The sequence below is a fragment of the Kwoniella bestiolae genome, chromosome 2 (genome assembly GCF_000512585.2).
Source record: "Kwoniella bestiolae CBS 10118 chromosome 2, complete sequence".
Classification (NCBI taxonomy): Eukaryota; Fungi; Basidiomycota; class Tremellomycetes; order Tremellales; family Cryptococcaceae; genus Kwoniella; species Kwoniella bestiolae.
Window position 1 is genome coordinate 2,248,019 of NC_089242.1, and position 20,560 is coordinate 2,268,578.

General features: G+C 46.5%; 9 protein-coding genes and 1 non-coding gene across 10 annotated transcripts; 2 read left to right on the forward strand and 8 right to left on the reverse strand.

The window, feature by feature from the left end:
- Window positions 1–188: 188 nt before the first annotated feature.
- Window positions 189–259, forward strand: I302_103989. The gene has a single exon. It is a non-coding gene; the product is annotated as a tRNA-Gly (tRNA).
- A 633-nt stretch (window positions 260–892) lies between these two features.
- Window positions 893–1,440, reverse strand: I302_103990 (uncharacterized protein; the record flags this gene model as incomplete). The annotated part of the gene is made up of 3 exons (XM_019189353.1): window positions 893–1,008; window positions 1,109–1,180; window positions 1,248–1,440. 3 exons carry the CDS (start codon window positions 1,438–1,440, stop codon window positions 893–895), a joined length of 381 nt encoding a protein of 126 aa, XP_019048915.1.
- A 563-nt stretch (window positions 1,441–2,003) lies between these two features.
- On the reverse strand, window positions 2,004–3,159 carry I302_103991 (uncharacterized protein; the record flags this gene model as incomplete). The annotated part of the gene is made up of 5 exons (XM_065869773.1): window positions 2,004–2,138; window positions 2,201–2,567; window positions 2,640–2,736; window positions 2,812–3,040; window positions 3,100–3,159. 5 exons carry the CDS (start codon window positions 3,157–3,159, stop codon window positions 2,004–2,006), a joined length of 888 nt encoding a protein of 295 aa, XP_065725845.1.
- Window positions 3,160–4,212: 1,053 nt separating this feature from the next.
- I302_103992 (uncharacterized protein) lies at window positions 4,213–4,878 on the forward strand (the record flags this gene model as incomplete). Its single annotated transcript, XM_019189355.1, has 3 exons — window positions 4,213–4,488; window positions 4,573–4,758; window positions 4,837–4,878. The coding sequence occupies 3 exons, from the start codon at window positions 4,213–4,215 to the stop codon at window positions 4,876–4,878; spliced, it is 504 nt and encodes a 167-aa protein (XP_019048917.1).
- A 189-nt stretch (window positions 4,879–5,067) lies between these two features.
- Window positions 5,068–8,124, reverse strand: I302_103993 (uncharacterized protein; the record flags this gene model as incomplete). Its single annotated transcript, XM_019189356.1, has 11 exons — window positions 5,068–5,169; window positions 5,236–5,355; window positions 5,419–5,972; window positions 6,043–6,254; window positions 6,336–6,433; window positions 6,577–6,961; window positions 7,024–7,113; window positions 7,194–7,235; window positions 7,330–7,743; window positions 7,842–7,999; window positions 8,101–8,124. The coding sequence occupies 11 exons, from the start codon at window positions 8,122–8,124 to the stop codon at window positions 5,068–5,070; spliced, it is 2,199 nt and encodes a 732-aa protein (XP_019048918.1).
- A 366-nt stretch (window positions 8,125–8,490) lies between these two features.
- Window positions 8,491–11,021, reverse strand: I302_103994 (metacaspase-1; the record flags this gene model as incomplete). The annotated part of the gene is made up of 14 exons (XM_019189357.1): window positions 8,491–8,522; window positions 8,613–8,730; window positions 8,815–8,862; window positions 8,922–9,033; window positions 9,121–9,156; window positions 9,230–9,352; window positions 9,420–9,479; window positions 9,621–9,737; window positions 9,807–9,954; window positions 10,036–10,117; window positions 10,182–10,207; window positions 10,287–10,376; window positions 10,510–10,712; window positions 10,840–11,021. 14 exons carry the CDS (start codon window positions 11,019–11,021, stop codon window positions 8,491–8,493), a joined length of 1,377 nt encoding a protein of 458 aa, XP_019048919.1.
- Window positions 11,022–11,577: 556 nt separating this feature from the next.
- I302_103995 (multiprotein-bridging factor 1) lies at window positions 11,578–12,675 on the reverse strand (the record flags this gene model as incomplete). The annotated part of the gene is made up of 6 exons (XM_019189358.2): window positions 11,578–11,712; window positions 11,871–11,976; window positions 12,110–12,182; window positions 12,295–12,357; window positions 12,441–12,519; window positions 12,673–12,675. The coding sequence occupies 6 exons, from the start codon at window positions 12,673–12,675 to the stop codon at window positions 11,578–11,580; spliced, it is 459 nt and encodes a 152-aa protein (XP_019048920.2).
- Window positions 12,676–13,318: 643 nt separating this feature from the next.
- Window positions 13,319–15,406, reverse strand: I302_103996 (uncharacterized protein; the record flags this gene model as incomplete). Its single annotated transcript, XM_065869774.1, has 7 exons — window positions 13,319–13,340; window positions 13,417–13,645; window positions 13,747–13,878; window positions 13,969–14,087; window positions 14,207–14,438; window positions 14,605–14,935; window positions 15,098–15,406. The coding sequence occupies 7 exons, from the start codon at window positions 15,404–15,406 to the stop codon at window positions 13,319–13,321; spliced, it is 1,374 nt and encodes a 457-aa protein (XP_065725846.1).
- A 484-nt stretch (window positions 15,407–15,890) lies between these two features.
- On the reverse strand, window positions 15,891–17,443 carry I302_103997 (uncharacterized protein; the record flags this gene model as incomplete). Its single annotated transcript, XM_019189360.1, has 8 exons — window positions 15,891–16,109; window positions 16,188–16,377; window positions 16,465–16,723; window positions 16,825–16,879; window positions 16,939–17,045; window positions 17,096–17,139; window positions 17,210–17,286; window positions 17,357–17,443. 8 exons carry the CDS (start codon window positions 17,441–17,443, stop codon window positions 15,891–15,893), a joined length of 1,038 nt encoding a protein of 345 aa, XP_019048922.1.
- A 1,205-nt stretch (window positions 17,444–18,648) lies between these two features.
- I302_103998 (uncharacterized protein) lies at window positions 18,649–20,459 on the reverse strand (the record flags this gene model as incomplete). The annotated part of the gene is made up of 8 exons (XM_065869775.1): window positions 18,649–18,912; window positions 18,975–19,158; window positions 19,230–19,485; window positions 19,545–19,599; window positions 19,668–19,777; window positions 19,886–19,929; window positions 20,061–20,137; window positions 20,349–20,459. 8 exons carry the CDS (start codon window positions 20,457–20,459, stop codon window positions 18,649–18,651), a joined length of 1,101 nt encoding a protein of 366 aa, XP_065725847.1.
- Between the last annotated feature and the right edge of the window lie 101 nt (window positions 20,460–20,560).

Consider the following 20,560-nt stretch of genomic DNA (forward strand, 5'->3'; position numbering starts at 1 on the left):
GTGGCGGAAATCGTCAGATTGACGTGCAGTTCACACAAGTCCGACTGACATGGGTCTTCGTCCTCATGCCATTCTTTGGCGACAAAAGACGGACCGGAAGAGAAGATGGACTGGACTGAATTGAGGGGCCAAGCCTTGAGAAGACAAGTTATATATATACAGTTTTAGAATTTGGTTTTCATTCAATTACACCGTTGGTGAAACGGTATCATGCACCGTTGCCATCGGTGCGGCAAGGGTTCGACTCCCTTACGGTGTAAGGTTTTTTTTGTTTTTGGCTTGGCCTTTCAAAGCCAGCTCTCAGTGCAAGGGCATGCATATCACCCGCGAAGTTGACTTGCATTTCTATCGTAATGATCAGAATGCATACTGACGGACGTGTTCTCTTACGATAAGTCTTGAACATAGACCTGGCAACTCTCACCCTCTCGAAGATTTCTTTTGAGATCCCATGTCAGTCTCGTCGGTTTCGCTCCTGGGTCTTTCTACATGTGACTACAACGTGAAACTGATTGAATTTTGCATTCGGTGCCTCATGAAAGACGGAACACTAGTACCCCAGCTGCCTTGATTCCATCATAATGATACATATGATCATTTGTAAGCAGTCATTCGGCTGTTTCATGCTGGATCAGGACGTACAGTCCCGCGTATGCAGACGTATGTCAATACTGCTCAACGGAACCCGAAACTACGATCGCTCGCGTCGTACACAACATAAACTCTGCATCGTTTACTATCACTCACTTTTCATTCATCTCAATATCAACATGTTTACCGTTACCATCTGATAATCCTCGAACGCTTGTCAGATAAAGCTTTCCACATGCAACACATACAGTCTTAATCCCTTGTAGAGCCTTACAAGTACACTTGGGAGTGGCCCTGATCGTTACGGGTGTTCCATCTTTGTCTGTGTGAATGCATTGATCCACTCAAGTGAGAGGTTGTTTATAGGCCCGAGCTGCTCTTCCAATTCCCTTTTTAATTCCATGAAGTCTTTGTCGGCTATAAAATTTGTCATCTATCGCCATATTCCTTAGTTCATCCATGGCAAAGGAGTTGTGCAGAATCGGAGCTCTTCACGGGAAAAATGGATTCAGCTTACGATCTGATTCTGCAGCGCCGTTCAGAGAGCCAGCAAGCCTTTCATTCTCTTTGCTGGACTGAAAGGTGTAATCTGCAATTATCAATCGTCAGTGAGACTTGTATGGTCTGACTCTGGGTATGACGAAATTATAACTCACTGCCATAGGTACTTTGACCTGTGCCACCACTCGTGGGTTGGCATTGATCGATCGATCTGGCCGTCAGGCTGCTACCAGTCTGGGCATCATTATCATTTGCGCCATAGGGGTTATCGAGAGCGTCCGCATCCCGTCCCAGGCCCTCATTGAGTTGAGTTTGGGCATTATTGTGGCGAGAACTGTTGGTCGACATATCCGATGAGTATATATTTAATCACGGTAGTCGGGAATTGGCGAATACTAGTTGTGTTTACGATATTTATGCGGGTCGATAAACTTTCAATTTTTCTGCAGTTTAATATACTGTAAGAACGAAACTTTGCCACCAATGGGCAGTGCAGTACAGTAAAATGGAACGTGCCTTCGACTTCGACAAAGGACATAGTGTCCTGAAAATCTAATGAAACTCAGTCTTTTGTTGCTCTTGAGTGCAGCAGTTGAAAGCTAAGGATCACCGAGGTACATCCTTTCTCGTACGTCAGTGAACGCCAATCTCGACTGATAATCGTGGCGGAGTAGTGAACGTGTGCGTCACAAGCGAAGGCTATCGTCTCAGGCTTTGAGAGGCTTCCAAGATGAGCTCACAAGGCCTAGGCCTGAAAAGGCTTAGGAAGCTGTGCCCTGGTGAGTGCGAAGACATAGGTCACGATATTGAGCATGCCGCTGATTGTATGCGACTGCTCCATTGCCAGCTCGGCACAAGTGCCCGAGGAGTTCACTATCAGAGCTGCACAAACGCATATCATATCAGTCTGATCAATCTGACCCCAGTTGTCCGGCTATAACTTTCTCTTGATACTCCGTCTCCAGCCAGCTTTTCAGATCTTTCACCCAAGGGAAGAGATTCCTCGATTCTTCCGGTGTTCCCTCAAACGGATGAACGTTGATGGTCTGGACGGGTATCATCATCAGCTAAAATGATATCAAAGTGTTCATCTTCTAGTGCGACTTACTCGAAGCGCATTAGTCAATTCTGTGCCGATATCAACTTCCTCTTCCGGATCCTCCCATACGACATTCTTCACATCTTTGAAAATCTTCCGAATTTCGTCTGGTCTATGTGAATCCCCAGTCAGATTGATGATTTTATTCCTGAACCTTTCATCATGCCCTCCGGAAAAGAGGATCTCGGCTGCTGCTCTCCCTATATCAGACACAGCAACATGCTTGAACGGCTTTTCGGGATTCCACTTAGTTCCCATGGACAGTCGGTAGGGGGGCCAGTAGAAATTACTGTAAAAGGCTGACGGCCTCAGAATTGTGTGTACCATCTGTTCATGAGATATGAGATGTTGTTCGATCTGACGTTTAGTCTCAAAGCTATAAGTTGGAGCAGAAATATCAACGCTAACATCCTGAATGAGAGTATACTAAACCTTTTCGTGCACTCACTGAGTAACTGGACTGGGATTCAACCCCGACATGTCGACACTGGTATATACGAAATGCTTGACACCGTATCTCGCCGCCACATCGACGAGTGACTTACCTAGACATCCGCTAGAGTGTCAGAACGGATATACTGGTACTGCGTCGAATTCATGAGCGCCTGGGTCACACTCACCCTGTTGAACCTCGTTACCTTGAAAGATATCTTGTACGCTGAATACTGAGTCGATTTCATGGGTCTCGAAAAGCTTGTCGATACTCGCTCCCTCACTGAGATCCCCCTCAACAACCTCCACACCAGGGATAGCTTGGAGTGCTTTGGCCTTGTCCGATGATCGATCTCGCGTCAAGGCTAGAATCTTGAATGACCCGTCTTCAGAGCTCGTGATGTACTTGATCAAGGACTGTAATTAGGATGAATAACTATCAGCAAGTCAGACATCACGATGTCGAATCGACTTGCCTTGAGAGTCGCACCTCCCTGCTGACCTGTAGCTCCTGTGATGAGAACAGTTCGAGACATGATGAGCACGGTATCACTGATTTGCTCTCGTTGCGCTCGCTTGGCATCGTCACGAGGGTCTTAAAGTCCAGCCTTTATACCTTGGCGAGACGCCACAATGGACGATTCATTGGTACAGCAGAAGACACACTTCACGACTGTATGCTTGCCTCCACCGCTCAACGATTGATAAGATTCTGGAGGTGTTATGATTCAGCATGGTGGAGGTGTCGAAGTGCATCCTGGTTGAGATGCACAGACAATACATGTTGTAGCTAGGAGGTTGTTGCTCTGAAGATGTGCCCGACGGTCATCAGGGAGACTCGCAGTGTGTCCATATAGGTTCTTTCTTTTCATACGGATAAGTCGATGAGGATATGCCTCAAATAAATGATCTGATTGGACGACCGAATGACGCCGGAAATACTCATGGGACAGCCTTGTGATTGAAGTATCATGATCGAATGCAACAAGGTATACAAAAAAGTGAAGTTTGGACTGCCCACTGTGCTGGCTGGTGCCTCAAATCTTAAGTGATATGCTTCGTAATCGACGATTATGAACGATCTTGTAGCTAATTATGCCTCATTACTCCTGCCTCTTGCTAGGCATCGCTCCCCCAGTACCCTGAATGTCCTAGCTTGATCAGCAAGACTCCACTCAATTATTCGCGTTCAATCCATCATCGAATAACCTTATTGATAATCTGGACGCGACGATCCGGTCATTTACGATCTCCCCGTGCAGCAGGTTCTCATCCCGTGGCACTGATATTCGTCGCTCCGTTGTCTAGTAGAAAAAAAATTCTTATCCCCGCCCGGAGAAGATGCTCAAAGGAGAGGAATGTCTAGAGTAAAAATTGACATCAATCAAATTTTAGGACATGAAAGGAATATCCGTGATACTTTGTTTCGTCAATCCGTTGATAAGGCATATAAACCCTCCGCAAATACCTCACATCAACGGTTATCCAGACCACATTCATATGTCATTTATCCCAATATTATATTATTCAATATACCACTCAATCATTCTCTTTGACCGATCAAACAATTTGAACCAACTCTATATATAATGTTATTCTCCCATTCAACCTTATCCATCCTGATCATCCTTGCCACCTCCCTACCCGCATTAGCAATGAAGCGCGGGCCCGCCTCAGATACCGTCATCCATTTCACCGAAGGAACAGGGCAAGCCGACAAATCGGGCTCACAAGAGTACCTCAAAGGTCCCTTTGAGTATCCCGCCAGCTGCAATCAAGAAGGTATCGATCTAGGCGAAAAGCCTGCTGAATTCGATTTTGTCGTTTTCGAGGACGGCAGCGAGGACGTCAAGTTGAAGTTGGCTGTAAGTCTCTCTATACTCTGTGCCAACCTCGTGTATATGATTGTGTGTACTTGAAATGCTCGCTAATAGAAGTGTGTACATCAGTGCAAGGTCCAATGTAAAAAGGTATCGGAAGATCACAAGGCGGAATACACTTTCATCCCCGACGAGCCATTCTTGGATCCTGCCAAGAGCAAGAACAAGGACATAGGTAAAGTATGGTGCGACAAGGTGATAGAACGAGATGAAAGCGTCTGGAAGAAAGAGGGAGATGTACCGTTGCCTAAATCTGTGAGTGGGCTGTCACCTTGAAATTCTGTTCGAACGATTGACTACTGACCGATGACAACTCTATGATTTTAGGAATAGAAATTGGAGCGACATGACCGCGGGTTGGCGCTTACGTTATGAAGTGTTGATTGAGCGATGTTACCCTTGATCTGTATCTATACAGATCGTATCCTATTGATTAGTAATTTTAGAAATTTTTGAGCATTAGTGATGTGGTGTGTATTATGTATCAGTAAGATCCAGCCAACCAAAGTATAACAGATATACATCCATACCGTACTAGCAAGCTCCATCATTTCCGCATTCAATCTAAGGTCGCAACTTAGCTTGCAATTCCTCCGTAACAATCTTCTTATAACTCTCGACGTCTCCCAAAAATTTCGTCACTTTACCATCAGCGCACACCCAGAGCTGATGAAATTTCGACAAGTCAGCATTTTTCAGACAGGTCAGGATTTGAGGGAGGTGATAACCCACCTGATTGGAAGTACTAGTAATAAATCTCTCATCGTGCGAAATCGAGATCACACCACCCTTGAACACCTTGATAGCTTCTATGAGCGCATCGATACCTTCGATATCCAAGTGATTGGAGGGCTAACAAGTCATAGTCATACAATCAGCCTCAATGTCGTCCTGAGGGCAATGATGAGAACTCACCTCATCCAACAACAAGATATGAGGTTTCTGCATACTCAGCACTGCAAACGCCACTCTCGCCTTCTGACCTCCAGAGAGCGTATCAATCTTCTGCAAACCCGTCAAACCGGTGATTCCGAAAGATCCCAAGTGAGATCGATATTCCTGTTCAACCTTTCCAGGGAACTTTGACTGAAGGAAAGCAACAGGAGAGACAGTCATATCTAATTGATTGACGAAATGTTGAGTAAAGTATGAGATCCTACATCTGGAATTATGGTTGGCTCGTCCAGTTATAGGTTGAAGGTCACCGGTGAGAAGCTTGATCATTGTGGATTTACCGGCACCGTTAGGACCGATGACGGCGATTCGACTATCCATTTGTACGTCGATATTTACGTTCTTCAAGATGATCTTTTCGGGAGTGTAGCCGAAGGTCGCTTCGTCAAGCTGTAAGAGTGGGGGAGAGATCTTCTCAGGATCAGGGAATTTGAAGGATTCGGAATCGTCTTCTTCGGGAGGTTCGAGTTCGGGTAGTTTCTCCAGGATCTTGATTTTGGACTGAGCTTGGGCAGCTATGAATGCGCAAGATGATCAGCTAAATTCTTCTCGATGAACGGTAGAGGTTAAGCTGCTTCCACTCACCTCTGTTAGCATTGTATCTCCATCGGTCGATGTACGCTTGGAGATGTTGTCGATAAGTCAATTGAGTCTCATACTCCTTTCTCTGGTTCTTGGCTCGATCAATTTTCGTGGCGTAGAACTGCGAGAAGTTACCCTTGTAGTAGTCTAGTCGTTGAGAGTGTTGATGGATGATATCTGTGGCGACATGGTCGAGGAACGCTCTGTCGTGGGAGCTAAGAGGGGAGGACATTCAGCATATTTCGTTGCAAGCCGGAGGAATGCGTTCATTGGGAGAAAACGACTATTACACTCACACAACGAGCAATGTAGATGGCCAAGTCTGCAAGTACTCTTCCAGCCAAGCAATGGCATTCAGATCCAACATGTTAGAAGGTTCATCCAACATGAGGAGCTATAGTAAAGAAGTTCAACAGTCAGCTCAACCCACGACACAATTACGAGTATCGCCAAGCAACCATCTCTTGTCCGACACCCAAGCGGAAACAAGGTAGCAGGTGAGAATCACTGAAACGGGAGTGATGGGAAAACACCCACATCAGGCTTAACAAACAGCGCTCTAGCCAACGCCAGTCTCATCCTCCAACCACCAGAGAACGAGCTCGTAACCTTCTTCTGATCTTCCTCCGAGAACCCTAAACCAGCCAACAACAATCCAGCCCGAGCAGGTCCCGTCTCAGCCTCCATATCTACCAAAGTCTTTTGAACCTCCCCAATACGAGTCAAGATATCTTCCTTCTCCCTCTCGAGATTTTGTTTCTCCTCCTCAGTCCCTTCTTGAGGTACGGTCGATTTTTCAAGTTCATTTAACTTGTCGTTCAGCTCTTTCTCCTCAGTGATGTACTTGTGTCGCCAGACGTCGGCTTGGAGGACTGACTCGAGGGCTGTGGTGCTATCTCCGCTGATTTCTTGTTCGACGTAGCTGTGTAAGAGCAGTAAGTACCAGCTGATTGCGAAGAGGTTCATTCTGCAAGCTGAACTTACAGGACTGAGATATGGGTGGGGATGGGTACCTCCCTCAAAGCCAAATGACGAAGCAAGGTGGATTTACCGATACCGTTTCGACCGATGAGACTATTGTAGGATAAATAGCGGTAAGCATCATTCCTTCGAAATACTATCAGATCCGTGGAATCAAAGGTGACTCGACTTACCCATATCTTCTACCATGGGCCATCGTAAGAGTAGCACCGGCCCTAAAATGATGAAGACAAAGCATCAGCATATATCCTCGTATATGCCCCGGTAGCACCTCGGACCCAATCATGTCAGATAAGAGAAACCACCCACAAGATCCTATTCGAAGCAAACGACACGTCTATATTATTCAAATGAATATCCTTACTCTTCCCTTTCGCTGCCCCGCTCAGATCTAACGGATTGACCTTCATGTACATCTCCTCGTACGACTGCTTATTCTTATTAAGCTGTTCAATAAGTTTAGAACCCTGATACAAATCCCTCTTGGACCGTTTCTCAATCTTGGCTTTCAACTTCGCTTCTGCCTTGGCGAGCTTGTTGAGGTCCACTCGGGAAGCTTGACCCTTGGTATTGGATTCGAGGTCTACTTTGCCTGACATGGCGATGGTAGCTGACATGGCTTGGGAGCGCATGTGCACTGATTTGTCGAGCTTGGTGGCCACTGTGGATTTTCGGATTCGGGTGGATGATTGGGATTCGAGGTAGGATAGGAGTCGGGCCATACTGAGGTCAAGACATCACATCATGTCAGTCAAGTCAGCTTGAGTGTTGTTTTGCTAGAACAACAACAGCAACAAAAGCATCTATGCGATAAGACTCACAAATCATCCAATACCTTGGCATCCTTCGACCCTTCCCCGATATTATCCAACATCCCTCTGGTCATCCCTACGATATCCTCCACTTCCTCATCTTCGTCATCTACCAATCCAGCGATGTAGGATACCACCACCTCGTCGGTTTTAGGGAAGGTTTTCCGCTGTGACCATCCATACATCGAAGGAAGCCGGTCAAAGACGATCAGCTCCAATCCATATCGATCTTTTGTACACCTCTCACGGCTGCTCCAACCATACTCACGATATCAGATGCAACTTTCGCCATCTTGCTTCGATGAGTGACCTTGATGGAAGTATGATAATAGTCACAGTGAGGTGAAGTAGAAGACAACTATACGACAATGAAATGGATTATTGAATCTTGAAATCTCGATCATCTTGGATCCGGTGAAAATGGAAGGAAGAATTATCAGGCTCACCTATCCTTCACTCTTCCCTCTATGCGCATGCTCATGTAGCAACAAGATATTGCACATCTCATTTCATTCTGCATATAATCAAGCTACATATATTGATATATATACTGACCAGGATTATGATTCAAGCTCTTCACACCACACACCTCTCATCTTTCGAAACAGACAAGCGATTATACCCATTCTGCGATCAAAAGCCAAAAGCCATATCGTTTCTAAGCAATGAACAAGAGGTTGGTATCCATAGCTGCAAACACCCCGAGTGATCAGTACACAACCTCATCCATAATATGACACGGGAGCGACAACTGCATCGTAACCTCAGACGTGCACTCACGATGAGAAGCAGATAATTGCGGTTTCTGACTGTACCTCCCCTTCAACTCGTCTCTGATAGTGTTCAAAAGCTGAACATAACTTTGTTGAGGGTATTTAGTCAATGAAGCGATGAATGCCTATCAAAAGAGGGATCATCAGTTGAGTTCTTCTTGGTCCAGCGCAGTGATCCAGTCGATATGGCCGATGCGATGGATACTTACATATGACATCGCTCCAGTCGCTTTACCAGCTTCTTGAGTGTCGGCGGACTGTTACAACATATGTCAGCTGTTTGCCGCGCTCTGTTCAATAACTGAAGGGGACTGACGGTTTGCGAATCTTTACACCCGGACCACATGATGACATCCGCAGGACTGGTCTTGGTCTCTTGGGTTTTCTTTCTCGCATCAGAGTTCTGGTTGACAAGGTTTTTGCCGATTCTGGAAGGCAGGACAACAACGTCAGCGCGATAAGTAAGAGGAGCAACAGCCTTCGCAAATCCATTATATGTGGGAAGAACCACTCACCCCATCAGACCCTTGATCATACCTCCAGTATCACCTCTACGTCACACGCAAGGTATCAATCAGCTTTCAGTATACGTCTGTTGTGGCGCAGCTGAAGTCAAACACTCACTTGAGATAGCTCATTCCTGCTCCCAGTAATCCTTGACCAGCTTCAGCAAGCAAGTTGGGTTCCTTAATAGTTCCTTCAGTGGAGTAGATGTAAGGTAAATCGAGACATGATCCGGAGTGACACCTGTGTGTCATCAGACATGTCAGCTTATCACCATTGGAATTGGCACGGGACGCTCAGCTCAGCTCACGAATCGAAGATTGCAGTAAGTCTACATCCCGCAGGAAGAGGTCTGACCAGTAGATGATGTCTGAGCGATAAGATGATAAGGATCAGCGATCAGCGTGTAAATATGGCAGAGGATTCATGTCTGATATACGTACACTATTCAGAGATAGAAACATTGATAGTCAGCAATTTGTTCTGAAATGATTCACACTTCGCATATAACTCACATTCATCATCAACAATATGTCCCGCCTGCTTATGATCCAACGGATAAATGACCTCATCATACCCATCATCCTCATCTCCGTCCAGATCTTTGGTCTGACCACCATGACCGGAGCTATAAAATCGTGAGACTCGATCAACCAGCAACATCAAGGTGAGGTATGAAAGTACAAATACTACTCACTAGTGGAAGAACAACGCATCATTCGGTTGAGCATCCTGAGTCAACCACTGACAAGCCTGGATAATATTATTTCTAGTAGGGATTTGTCTTTGGTTCCTTGCGTCATCTGTCAACATGACGATATCCTCTGCTTTGTAGTTGTATCGTTCTGTCCAAAGTCCAAAGAGCGGCGTCAGCTATATGCCCAAATACACCACACGAATGAGATAGACCGTAATGTGGGACTCACCAATCAAGAACTTTTGTACGTTGTGAGCATCGTTGATACATCCCGCCAAAGCTTGGGAAGAACCGATGTAGTTTATACCGATCTATCGGTGGTACAAAGAAGGGATGAGCTGTATGATACACTGAGCAATGATGGAAACAGCTCACACATAGTGCCTTTCTCCTACCGGTACCTACGAGCGTCAAGTCAAACGAACACGTCAGCCATGGGGTCTACCCAGGTTGAAAATGAAGATTTAAGGCAGCACTTACATTGCGAATACTGGAAATAAGGCTGAGCGTTCTGACCATTTTGCCCATGAAGTTGCGGACCATAGTGTTGAGTCTGGGTAGGAGGCCGAACTGCTCGGAAGAAGGTCAGTACACATCCATCGTCTAACCTCTGATTGTCGGTTTAGGGTAATGGGTAGAGTGCGTCACGGGAAAAAGACCAATATTAAATTGTAACCAGATAGCAAATAGACGCGTTACTCACCTGGTGCTCTCCCACCGTACTGAGAAGGAGCGCCATACCCCCCACCCTGCGGTGGTCCAGAGGGAGGCATATACCCCGCCCCAGTCTGGTGGTAATTATGTTCAGGCGGCGCACCTGTCGGAGGGATCCATCCCCCTTGTCCACCAGAGTAATGCTGTTGCATGGGTGGTGGGGCGTTGTACCCTTGTTGGGGTGGGGCGTATCTTCGCAAGACAAGAGATTGGTGTAAGCCATCGCACTGTGTTTCCCAGTATTGAGACGAGAGTGTGCGTGAGAAGGTAGAGGGGGGAATGGATGATGCCAAGAGATAGATAAGATATCACTACTCACCCCATCTGAGGAGGGGGAGGTCCACCCCACCCACCATTACCTCCTTGTGGTCCGCCATACCCCTGAGGAGGGGGCCGAGCATACCCGTACCCCTGTTGCGGGGGGGGAGGAGCATATCCATATCCACCACCTCCATTACCTTGTTGATGATGTCCTCCTCCTGGGTATTGGTTCCAAGACATTGTATTCTGTGATTGCTTTGATGAATATAAATATGTATGTATGTATTGATCTAGATCTGGTGATCTGCAGTAGGATTATATGTTGTTCTTATGTACTTGATCACAGTGGCAAGGCTGTGAAGGTGACAAAGAGATAAAAGGAATGAGATGATTTGACTGTGCAGTGCATTCAAGTGAATGAATGTGATTAGATCATCCTATCCTATTACCGGCCGGCTCACCGCGGACTCGGACATCATCCCCTTCTCATCTTGGCACCACACATCTACTACTTTGTATCGAGCAGAGATGCATATATGACCATCAAGCACATCATATACATACAGCCAAACTGACACCCATACTCGGAAGCGAGTGCAGCCAGTCACGGTACATGTGTGATCACAATGCATGATGATGGACGTTCAAACTGCTTTTGCTACCTTCTACCCAACCTGACAACCTGACACATGATTGATGATTCCCTACTTCTCGCATGCTCCCCCCGTTCCTCTGACGTATGACCGAGCTCCTCGACACACTATTTCTGACAACCACGACAGCCGAAACCACACATTTACTTCTTCTTGGGTGGATGAAGGGGACCACCGATAGTAGCCTTGGCACCCCTCAACTTGATATTCAACTTTCGTTCGAGTTTGGAAAGCAGTTGTTGGTCGGGTACCGCTCGGCCTGCTTCCAGGTCTGTGATCTGTGAGTGCAAACGAATATTTAGCGATTGTACGAGGACTCGTATATGACGGGTTCGAGATTGTTCATGATTGGGGAAATGGTATATTCCGATCCATCGTGTAGAATGATGCGAGGAGCCATGTGATGGATGAGTTTACACGAGAGAGTAAAGCTTACAGCTGAAGGCTGAGCATTAACAGCAGTAGCCAACTCCTTCTGAGTCATTGATTTCCCATCCTTGTTCTTGATGGCCATTCGTGCGGTAGCTACGGCCTTACCGACTCTGCGAGATTGCACATAAATCATCAGCATATGAAGCCGACATCCACGAATTGTGATGGGGAATGGATGACTGAGCCCGTGGTATATACGATGGAATGATGGTCAATGATCAGAAGAGGGAAAAGTTCACTCACTCCACACCGATCTTTTCAGGTGGTTTGGGGGCATCGTCCCTGTCGAGCTTGGCAATACGTTGGTGGTCGGCGGCTGTGATTAAGACAAAGTGTCAGATTATGAGCAATCTGTCAAAAACAGAAATTGGGTGGAAGGAAATAGGTAGATGTAGTTGTAAGTGAGGAAGAAGCCAACCCAAACTCACGTCCATGGTTCTGTCCAGCACCCTTCGATTCCGAAGAAACAACTAATCCCGATCTCTGAGCGGCTGTAATTTGCATGATAGTTTAAACACGTTAGCCACCCGTCTTTTCTTTCCGGATCATTGTTCGACCGACACCAAAAGCTCACAGTTCAAAGCAGACCCTTTGGCAACAGTCGGTCGTTGTTGTTTGAATCCGATGATTTGAGGTTTATCGTCCCAGCCAGACTGAGTGGTGGGTTTTGGGGGGGGGGGGGAGAGCAAGAGCGAGCCGAAGAGAGAGGGAAGGGTTGAGAAAGGCAAGTAAGGAGGTAGTTATTGACCAAACCATCAATCAGCACGAGATCCCAAGACAGAGTGAATCGACCAGATCCAACGTACCATTTTGAATTGATTTTCTTTAGATTGATGTAAGTTGTAAGTACAGTAGCAGAGTAGTTCTTAGCTATGTGACAAGCGATCTTATGTTGTTGGTTTGTTCTGTATAATGCGATGTAAGATGATGGAGATGAATGGAAATACAGCAGAGCAGAAAAGAGCAATCCATGACTCGTGTGCAAGTGAGGTGGCGATGGATCATGGTGGTTTCTAGTGACTTTGGATTTACTATGACGAACCATCTCAGGGTCCACGTGGTAGATTATGTGGCATTTTCATTTCTCGGATCCGAACTTAATCTCAATCGGAAGAACAGCATAGGGATGAATACTTTGCAGCAACCTTCTCCAACCTATGCTGCTTCTTCCTTATGTATGTGCACGGAAGACTCCCCAACAGTACCATCAATTGAGCTTTGCAGCGCTAACGAGACGCTGGGTTTTCATGATCCTATGACGCTAAATGGGATGTTGGCCATGTTGTGCATATCATAGCCATTCGTTTCTTTCATAACATGTATCACATCGTATTCCCCTCAACCTCAAGAAATAAGAGGAACATTGCGAAAACCCGCTGTACCCATCTATCTCGATCCATCCAATCCAATCCAGTCTGCTACCTAAATTCCCTGACTCTGCAGCTCATTCAATCACTTCTCATCAAAAGGGTTCCTATACCAATACACGAGATCAGCTTATCCTCCACTACGTCCCAAAGACGTCACATGAATAGGAAGCTTAAGCTCACTTAGTATACTCCAACTCATCATCACTATCCTCCAACCTATACCTATCATCCCCAGCAGGCGGAGTAGGCGGAATCTTCGAGACCAGCGATTCGGGAGCATTAGGTAAAGACGGATTAGGATCATCGTCATCATCTTTCAGCTCGTTCTTCTTAGTCAAGGGATTGGTAGATGAAGAAGGTGAGGTGGATAGGAGGTCGACTCGTTTTTTGGGGAGGATACCTAGTTTAGCTGATACAAGTCCTTCAAGTCAGCTTATACCCCTGTACGAGAAGAACAGAGTAGTAGCTGAACAACTGTATGATTGAGATGAAAACGTCAAGTCAACTTACCAGGATCAATCTTGCCCATTTGTTTATCAGGACTAAAACTATTTGAAGGACTGGTCGAACTTCTCCCTCCACCACTACCGGTAATTTCAATCCTGTTCCCGCTCATTGTCCTAGCAGGTGGGAGGGGGTCATCTACATCACATTGTCATGCAGTCAGCTAATGATTCATTTATTCTCCAACCCACTGAGGATAGCTGGTGAAGGTGTAAAAATAAGACGCACCGTACGCATCAGAGGGCTGCCATCTATTCGAGCTCTGTCTCAGAGGAGCTGCAGCCTGTGATTGTGGAGGAGCGTCGAAAGTGCTTTGCGAAGAGATAGATTCGGATCGAAGGCTTGGTCTGAAGGATCATAAAATACTTGTCAGCGAGGAAGACTGAAAGACGACATTCTGCTTCTTGTGTACATCACTCCTACATGTACAGAGAAGATAAGTGAACAAGTGAATAAAGACACTCACGACCTATCATCCCACAATCCCCCACCTCCACCAAGATTCCTATTCTGCTCTCCACCCCTATTCCCCCCGATTCCAGGAGGTCTAGTATACCTATCACCGCTAGGCGACAAATTCTCGGGAACATACCCACTTCCCGATTGACTGTTCGCTCGGTTCTGCGCTTGCTGGGTTTGGAATTCAGAGTACTTCGCTTTGGCTTTGGAGAAGAGCGAATTGAATGTTTGTTTACCGGCTATGAGGGGGTAACAAAAGCATCATCAATATCAGTATCAATTTTACCACGGGAAGGATTTAATGCTTTATAAGAAGTTCCGTATTACCGCGATAAGAAGGATCACGATTATATAGGTGCTATATGGGTAGATGTATAGGAAAGAAGGAAGAGACAAAAAACCCACCCTCTGCAAACTTCTCAACCCTCTCCTCAAAAGCCAACATCCCCGGCGGATTCTCGCCTTCCCTCTGATCCCTCTGTCCATACCTCTGGTCCAGCGCCTGTTGGTTCTGGTTCTGGTGCTGGTTCTGATAGAACAGATCCTGCTCGCTATAAGGCTGTTGTCGCCCGCCCCGCTTGATCCTCGGTTGATAAGGTAGTCCCCCCGAACCGGGAGGAGGGGGGTTGTTACCTGAGTTGACTCTTGAGTGAAACTCTGCTTGTTGGGCGCGGTACGACTCTTCATCTGCCATTTGGAGGGAGCGGGCGAATTGGGCGTCGAGATCTACTTGGGCCTGGGGGTATATATTAGCTCATTCGGTCGGGTACGACACGCTTTGGTGTTTCAAGTGAGGGTTGGGTGTACTGAGGATTTATATTACTTCGGTCATATCTCATATGTGTAGAAGAGGAAGTATTCGAGATAAATGCTATGTCAAGAGCGAAGTGACACTCACATCCTCCCTAGTCCCACCAAGCTCATCACTCCTAAACTCCGGATCCGTCATCCCCAACAACTGCTCTATGGCCCTATCGGTGGATCCCTGGGACGTCTCAAGGATCAACTCTATGACTGATACCTCGACGGTGGGGAACATCTGATGCAGTTCATTGACCTTGGTGTCGGGGTGGGTAGGTGGCGCAGCGGCTGGTTGTTGAGTGGCTGCTGAGGGAGGAGGGGGACCGGGTGGTGGGGCATGTTGTTCGGTTGGTGCTATTGCTGCAGGAGGGGCAGCAGGGGAGGTTGGTTTGGGTGGGGATGACATTTTGTTGGAGGAGTAAGTATATGTTGGAAGAGACGGTGGGGATATCTAGGTAGGGGGTTCTATACCAATCAATGTACAAGATATAGCTATCGAATGTTGTTGTCTGTTATCTGTCGTTTGGGTATACTTGATGACGTCTACGCAGCGAGGCGATGATACATCAACTTGGCACCGCTAAACTAACTCGGCCATCCCATTCACACGGACACCGCCGACCTCTCCGAGTACACTACGACTTTTGTAATTCAAATCGTAATTTGTCCCATAATCCACTCGGTTACTCTAATTGCCAATTACCATCAGACCTCGTTGAAGAGACTCGGAACCTCATTTTCCTTTCTTCTGCATCCTCGCTCATTCTCAAATCTCACATGTTTGTTAAGTACATGGAATCGCATTGCATAGAGCATAACATGCTATCTCGATATCTATAAACAAAATACCCAAAATGTCCTCGTTTCTGCATCAAGCATAAACCATCCATCTACCACTGTTCATCCCCCAATCTCCTCTTCTTCTTGGACCCAGCAGCGCAAACGGGTGTATACCACCTCAAACTCCTAATCTCCCAGTACGCATCGGTGAAAGCCTGAGGGTTCTTATCTACGAAATCATTTGGTGTCCAGCCCGCTGAACCTGCGCAGCCTGATGCGGACCATTGATTATCGCCTCCTGCCCAGACGCCTGCGAAGGTGAGGTTGATCTGCAAGGTAAGATATAACGGGGTTAGCGATAGCCCACTGAGCAAATATATAAGAAGAAGAGTGAACAAGGTACTCACAATAATCTCATGATCATCGAAATGTCTATTGATATCACATTGATCTGCTGGGAAGTTGGCGATAGGAGTCGACCAAAGCGATTCCATAATAGTTTGTGAACCAGAGGTAATGTCCGTAGGAGCTTGAGCCGAGTTGTGAGGCCAGAACCAAAAGGAGAATCCTCGGGATTGCGATCGACGCATGACGAAGCTGGCACCAGAACCAACATCAGCAGGTGGATTTCACCAGTGGCATGCCGCCCACGCGTGAGAAAAAAGGGAGAGAGACCAAACTCACATCCCACCCTCATTCTTATTAAATTCCTCCCCAAAACTATTCGATCCTTTATCCCTCACCCCACACCCCACCCCACCCGTACAATCATTCAACAGCGGTGTACCTGATCCTCGATTGGTCGAAGGCATCTTGCACCCCGCGTCAGAATGGAGGGTGAAAAGGTTATTGGAATATTGCTGGTTGATACCGTATATCCCTTCGATGATATCCACTTCCCCTCCTGCGGGCCAGGTGCCGGCGGCAGTGCATGTCCAGAAGGCTATCGCGGGATCCAACATCAGCTGATCACCAAAGGAACTGGCTGGAAGGACGAATGAAGAGGTAATGGATGAATGCTTGTGTCAGGTACAGGCCACTCACCAGGCCATGCACCGCAACCCACAGGCATATGCTTAACGTCCATTATCAAGATACCCTATACCCGCACAATCCATCAAGTCAATACACCTTCCCACAGAAAGTCGTACCACTCACATCGGTGTATCTCTCTTTACTGTGGATCCTAACCGAATCTCTCCCTCGAGCAGAGGGATCGACCACATTAGTAGAATCAGCTCGCATGATGAAGTTTTCGCCGTTGACTAGAAACGGTATCAGCTCCAAGATCAAACAAGCAACAAGAGTAACATACCATAAGAGAGATTTCGAGCAATCGCAGTCTCCTGGTTCACATAACTACCCTCATCAAAACAACATCAATATCGATAGTTTAGTATTAGGTCAAAGGCAAGAACGAGGGGCTTACTTGACTCGTCCCTTGGTGGGATCATCCCATTCCCACCAATTGAACCCTTCGAAGAAATCATTACCTTGCCATGTTTTCTTTTGTCAGAATAGAAGTATCATCAGCTCAACACCTACATCCGAGGTACAGGTGGGATCATCAACTCACGGATAAAGTGTAGGTAGCTCCCAGGGCAGAGTTGACGAGGGGTAATGAGAGGAGAATGTATTTTGTTGTCGAGGATGTCGGTAACATATTGAAGATTTACTTGTTGATAATCAGAGCCAGGTGAAATAGTCTCTTTCCAAACTTGACGCAGAGAGGTAAGGCAAATGGGTTGATGAGAAAGAACGTAGATGTAAAAGAGCGTAATGATCGATCCTCGACGCTGTCGATCGTCGATGTATGTATATATATAAAGCGAAGGAAGCGGTGAGCTGAAATAGGAAGAAAGAAAGATCAAGTCAAGTCGATGGATAATCTTGTTGTAGTACCTATCATTGTTCAACACGCATTTAATCGAATTATTGCGGTCATACTACTCGCACAGACCATGCGTCACATTCACATTCATAATACTTGGCAATACACACGTCCACATAAAAAGATCAAACAAGGGACAATTAGATCTGACAACGACCATCATCACCATCATTCGTCACTCAACGTTGTAACTGGTATCTTATTGTCAAAAACACGAGGATAAACGCAATGCCATTCTCTTGGTACTGCTCTGGTCTGTGATTATACTTGTCTTGGGACATTGTTATACTGCGGATCCCGCATTAGCAGTGAAAACAACAATGTTAAATAAGATAGTAGGTCCCACAAACACCAGTCTGATGTTCAGGGACGAAAGGACGAGGCTCAAGCGACAAAAGATGAAACGAGTTGAACGATTGAAACTTGTTGAATACCCCCAAATGTACTTGTACAAAAGTAAGAGGACGGTGGACTATGCGGCATTGGTACGATACCTGTGCGTGAACTCATGCATACAACACTTCCGATATCCTTTCGGCGTTCAGTCTCCTCATATGCCGCAATACCCAAGAAGATTCGCCACAGCCATACTGTATCGGAGCCAGATCTCCCTTGGAAGGGTCCTCCACAGCTTGACAACCACTGAAACAAGTGTGCGAGTATGGCCGGTAAGGTGCTGTACATGCGAAAGAGGTATTAAGAGTACAGGCATAGCTCAAACATACCTCGGAGTAATTCGACTTTACTGTCTTTTGGCCTGACAAATCAGTACAAAAGTACACAGCCAGATGTCAAAGGGACGGATCTTACAAAGGATGTATAGCATCATGGGTACGAAAGAGGCAAATGGGAATGACAACCGTTTGAACTAGCTGCAAGCTCAAATGCAATCGAATGACTTGTCGACATGAGATCATGATTCATTCGGTCATCAACTATTTATACAAGTACAAAGTCCTCCACCTATCTTCCCTCGCCTAGTATTGGTCGTACTCTTCATTGTAGAATACCACTTCATCCTCAACCGAGTAATCATCCTCATCCTCGTACTCAAGCTCAGACCCATCACCCTCGTAGTCGAATTCTCGAGCAGTGTCGGTGTAGACTCTCAACCCTCTGATCTTCCAGTAAGCATCTCGGAAGGCGGCGGGACTGTTGTTGACGTGGATCTCGCAGGTTTCAGGACATCCTTGTTGGTTGTAGACGGCACCGGCCCAATCACCGCATAGACTGAGTGTGAACTGGAATTCACATTAAATGTCAGCAGTATGCCCACCAGCTCAGCAAAGAGGAGAAACCTCGCGATGATTCTGTGTTTGCCAAAGTGTTCTCTCATGTTGCAGTGGGTGGAAGGGAAATTGGCGAATGGTTTACCCCATTTAGAGGGATCGACATTGGCGGGACCGGTCTTGACATCAGGAGGGACTTGGCTATCTCGAGACCAGAACCACATCTTGATACCCGAGTTGGATCGTTGCATGGCGTACCTACAAGTGCCAGAACAACCAGAACGTCAGCCAGTCCGTCAGCGAAACATGCGAGATCCAACATCACTCACCAACCACCTTGATCTTTGTTGAAAGCAGGACCGAAGGAATCAGGTCGTCTGTCTTTGACACCACACCCTTGGTTGTCGTTGCCATGAACGGCACAGTCGGTTCGGAGCTGTTGACCGGTGCCATCCATGTTTTGAGGCATGGTACAACCAGGAGTAGTGTGAAGAGTACCTTGGTTAGTACCCTTACCGTTGACACCTTCGATGATGTCAATTTCGCCACCTTGAGGCCAGTGACCGGTGGTCGAGGTCCAGAAAGCTACGGAAGAGAGATTGAGTCAACTTCTTGACACGAGCAGGTAAAGATCAGATACCCACCGGGCCAAGTGCCACAGCCTGTAGGCATGTGGAGGACATCGAGAATGTAGATACCCTAGGTATGCATGAGCCAGTATTAGCCGATGCATAAGAAAGCGTCGTGCCGTGGTAGAAATCATTCACATTGTCAAAGGTATCTCTTGACTCGATTCGAACAGAGTCTCGTCCTCGTTGGCCAGGTTCGACACGGTGGTGGTAGTCGGTTCTCATAACGAAGGTGTTATGGTCGGAGACTGATGAATCAGTGTGTCAGCGGTGAGGTGCATGAGTGACCCGAGATGTCAAACGATAGTCCCACAAAGGTAGCATTTACACATGGGGAAAAGGGAGGGCTGACTGACCGTAGGAAAGGTTCTTTCGTCTAGCTTCGGTCTCAGAGACGTAGCTGTAGTATAAAGTCAGCTCATGAATTACCGAGTGAGAGGAGGTACAAATGCATGAAAGCATTCAGGCGAGAAAATCAAGAAAGGGGACCGCAGTTGGGAAGAAGACACATGAAACAAGTTGTCAACTCACTTCACCCTACCATGAGTAGGATCGTTGAAAGTCTTCCAGTCGAATCCATCGAAGAATTGGTTACCGTAGTAGTGTTTCTGCGGCGGGTGGGAGATATCAGCTAAGATCGAGCCATGGACAGAAGATGAGAGTAATTTATACGGGAGTGATGTGATGGATTGAGCTGACGTGAGATGCGGCGTCGGTACAAATATTGGCACAAAAGAAGACCGTGAACAAAGGACGTGATGGAGATAGATCAAAGTAAGAACGATGATCGTCCAAAATGATGAGGAATGTTGAACTCACGGAGAGACGATATCGAGAAGCCTCGACCTCCTGGAATTGAGGTTGCTCATTGATATTGAGGGTCAATGAGAAAGGTAAGAGAGCTACGATATTACGAAGGATGGGTGACATCTTGATTATATCCAAGATTCTGTTGTACCTTGTATGATCAAAATATCAAGTATAAGTAGAAGAGGTTGATAAAAAGAAAGAAGACCTGAGATGAGAAAAGA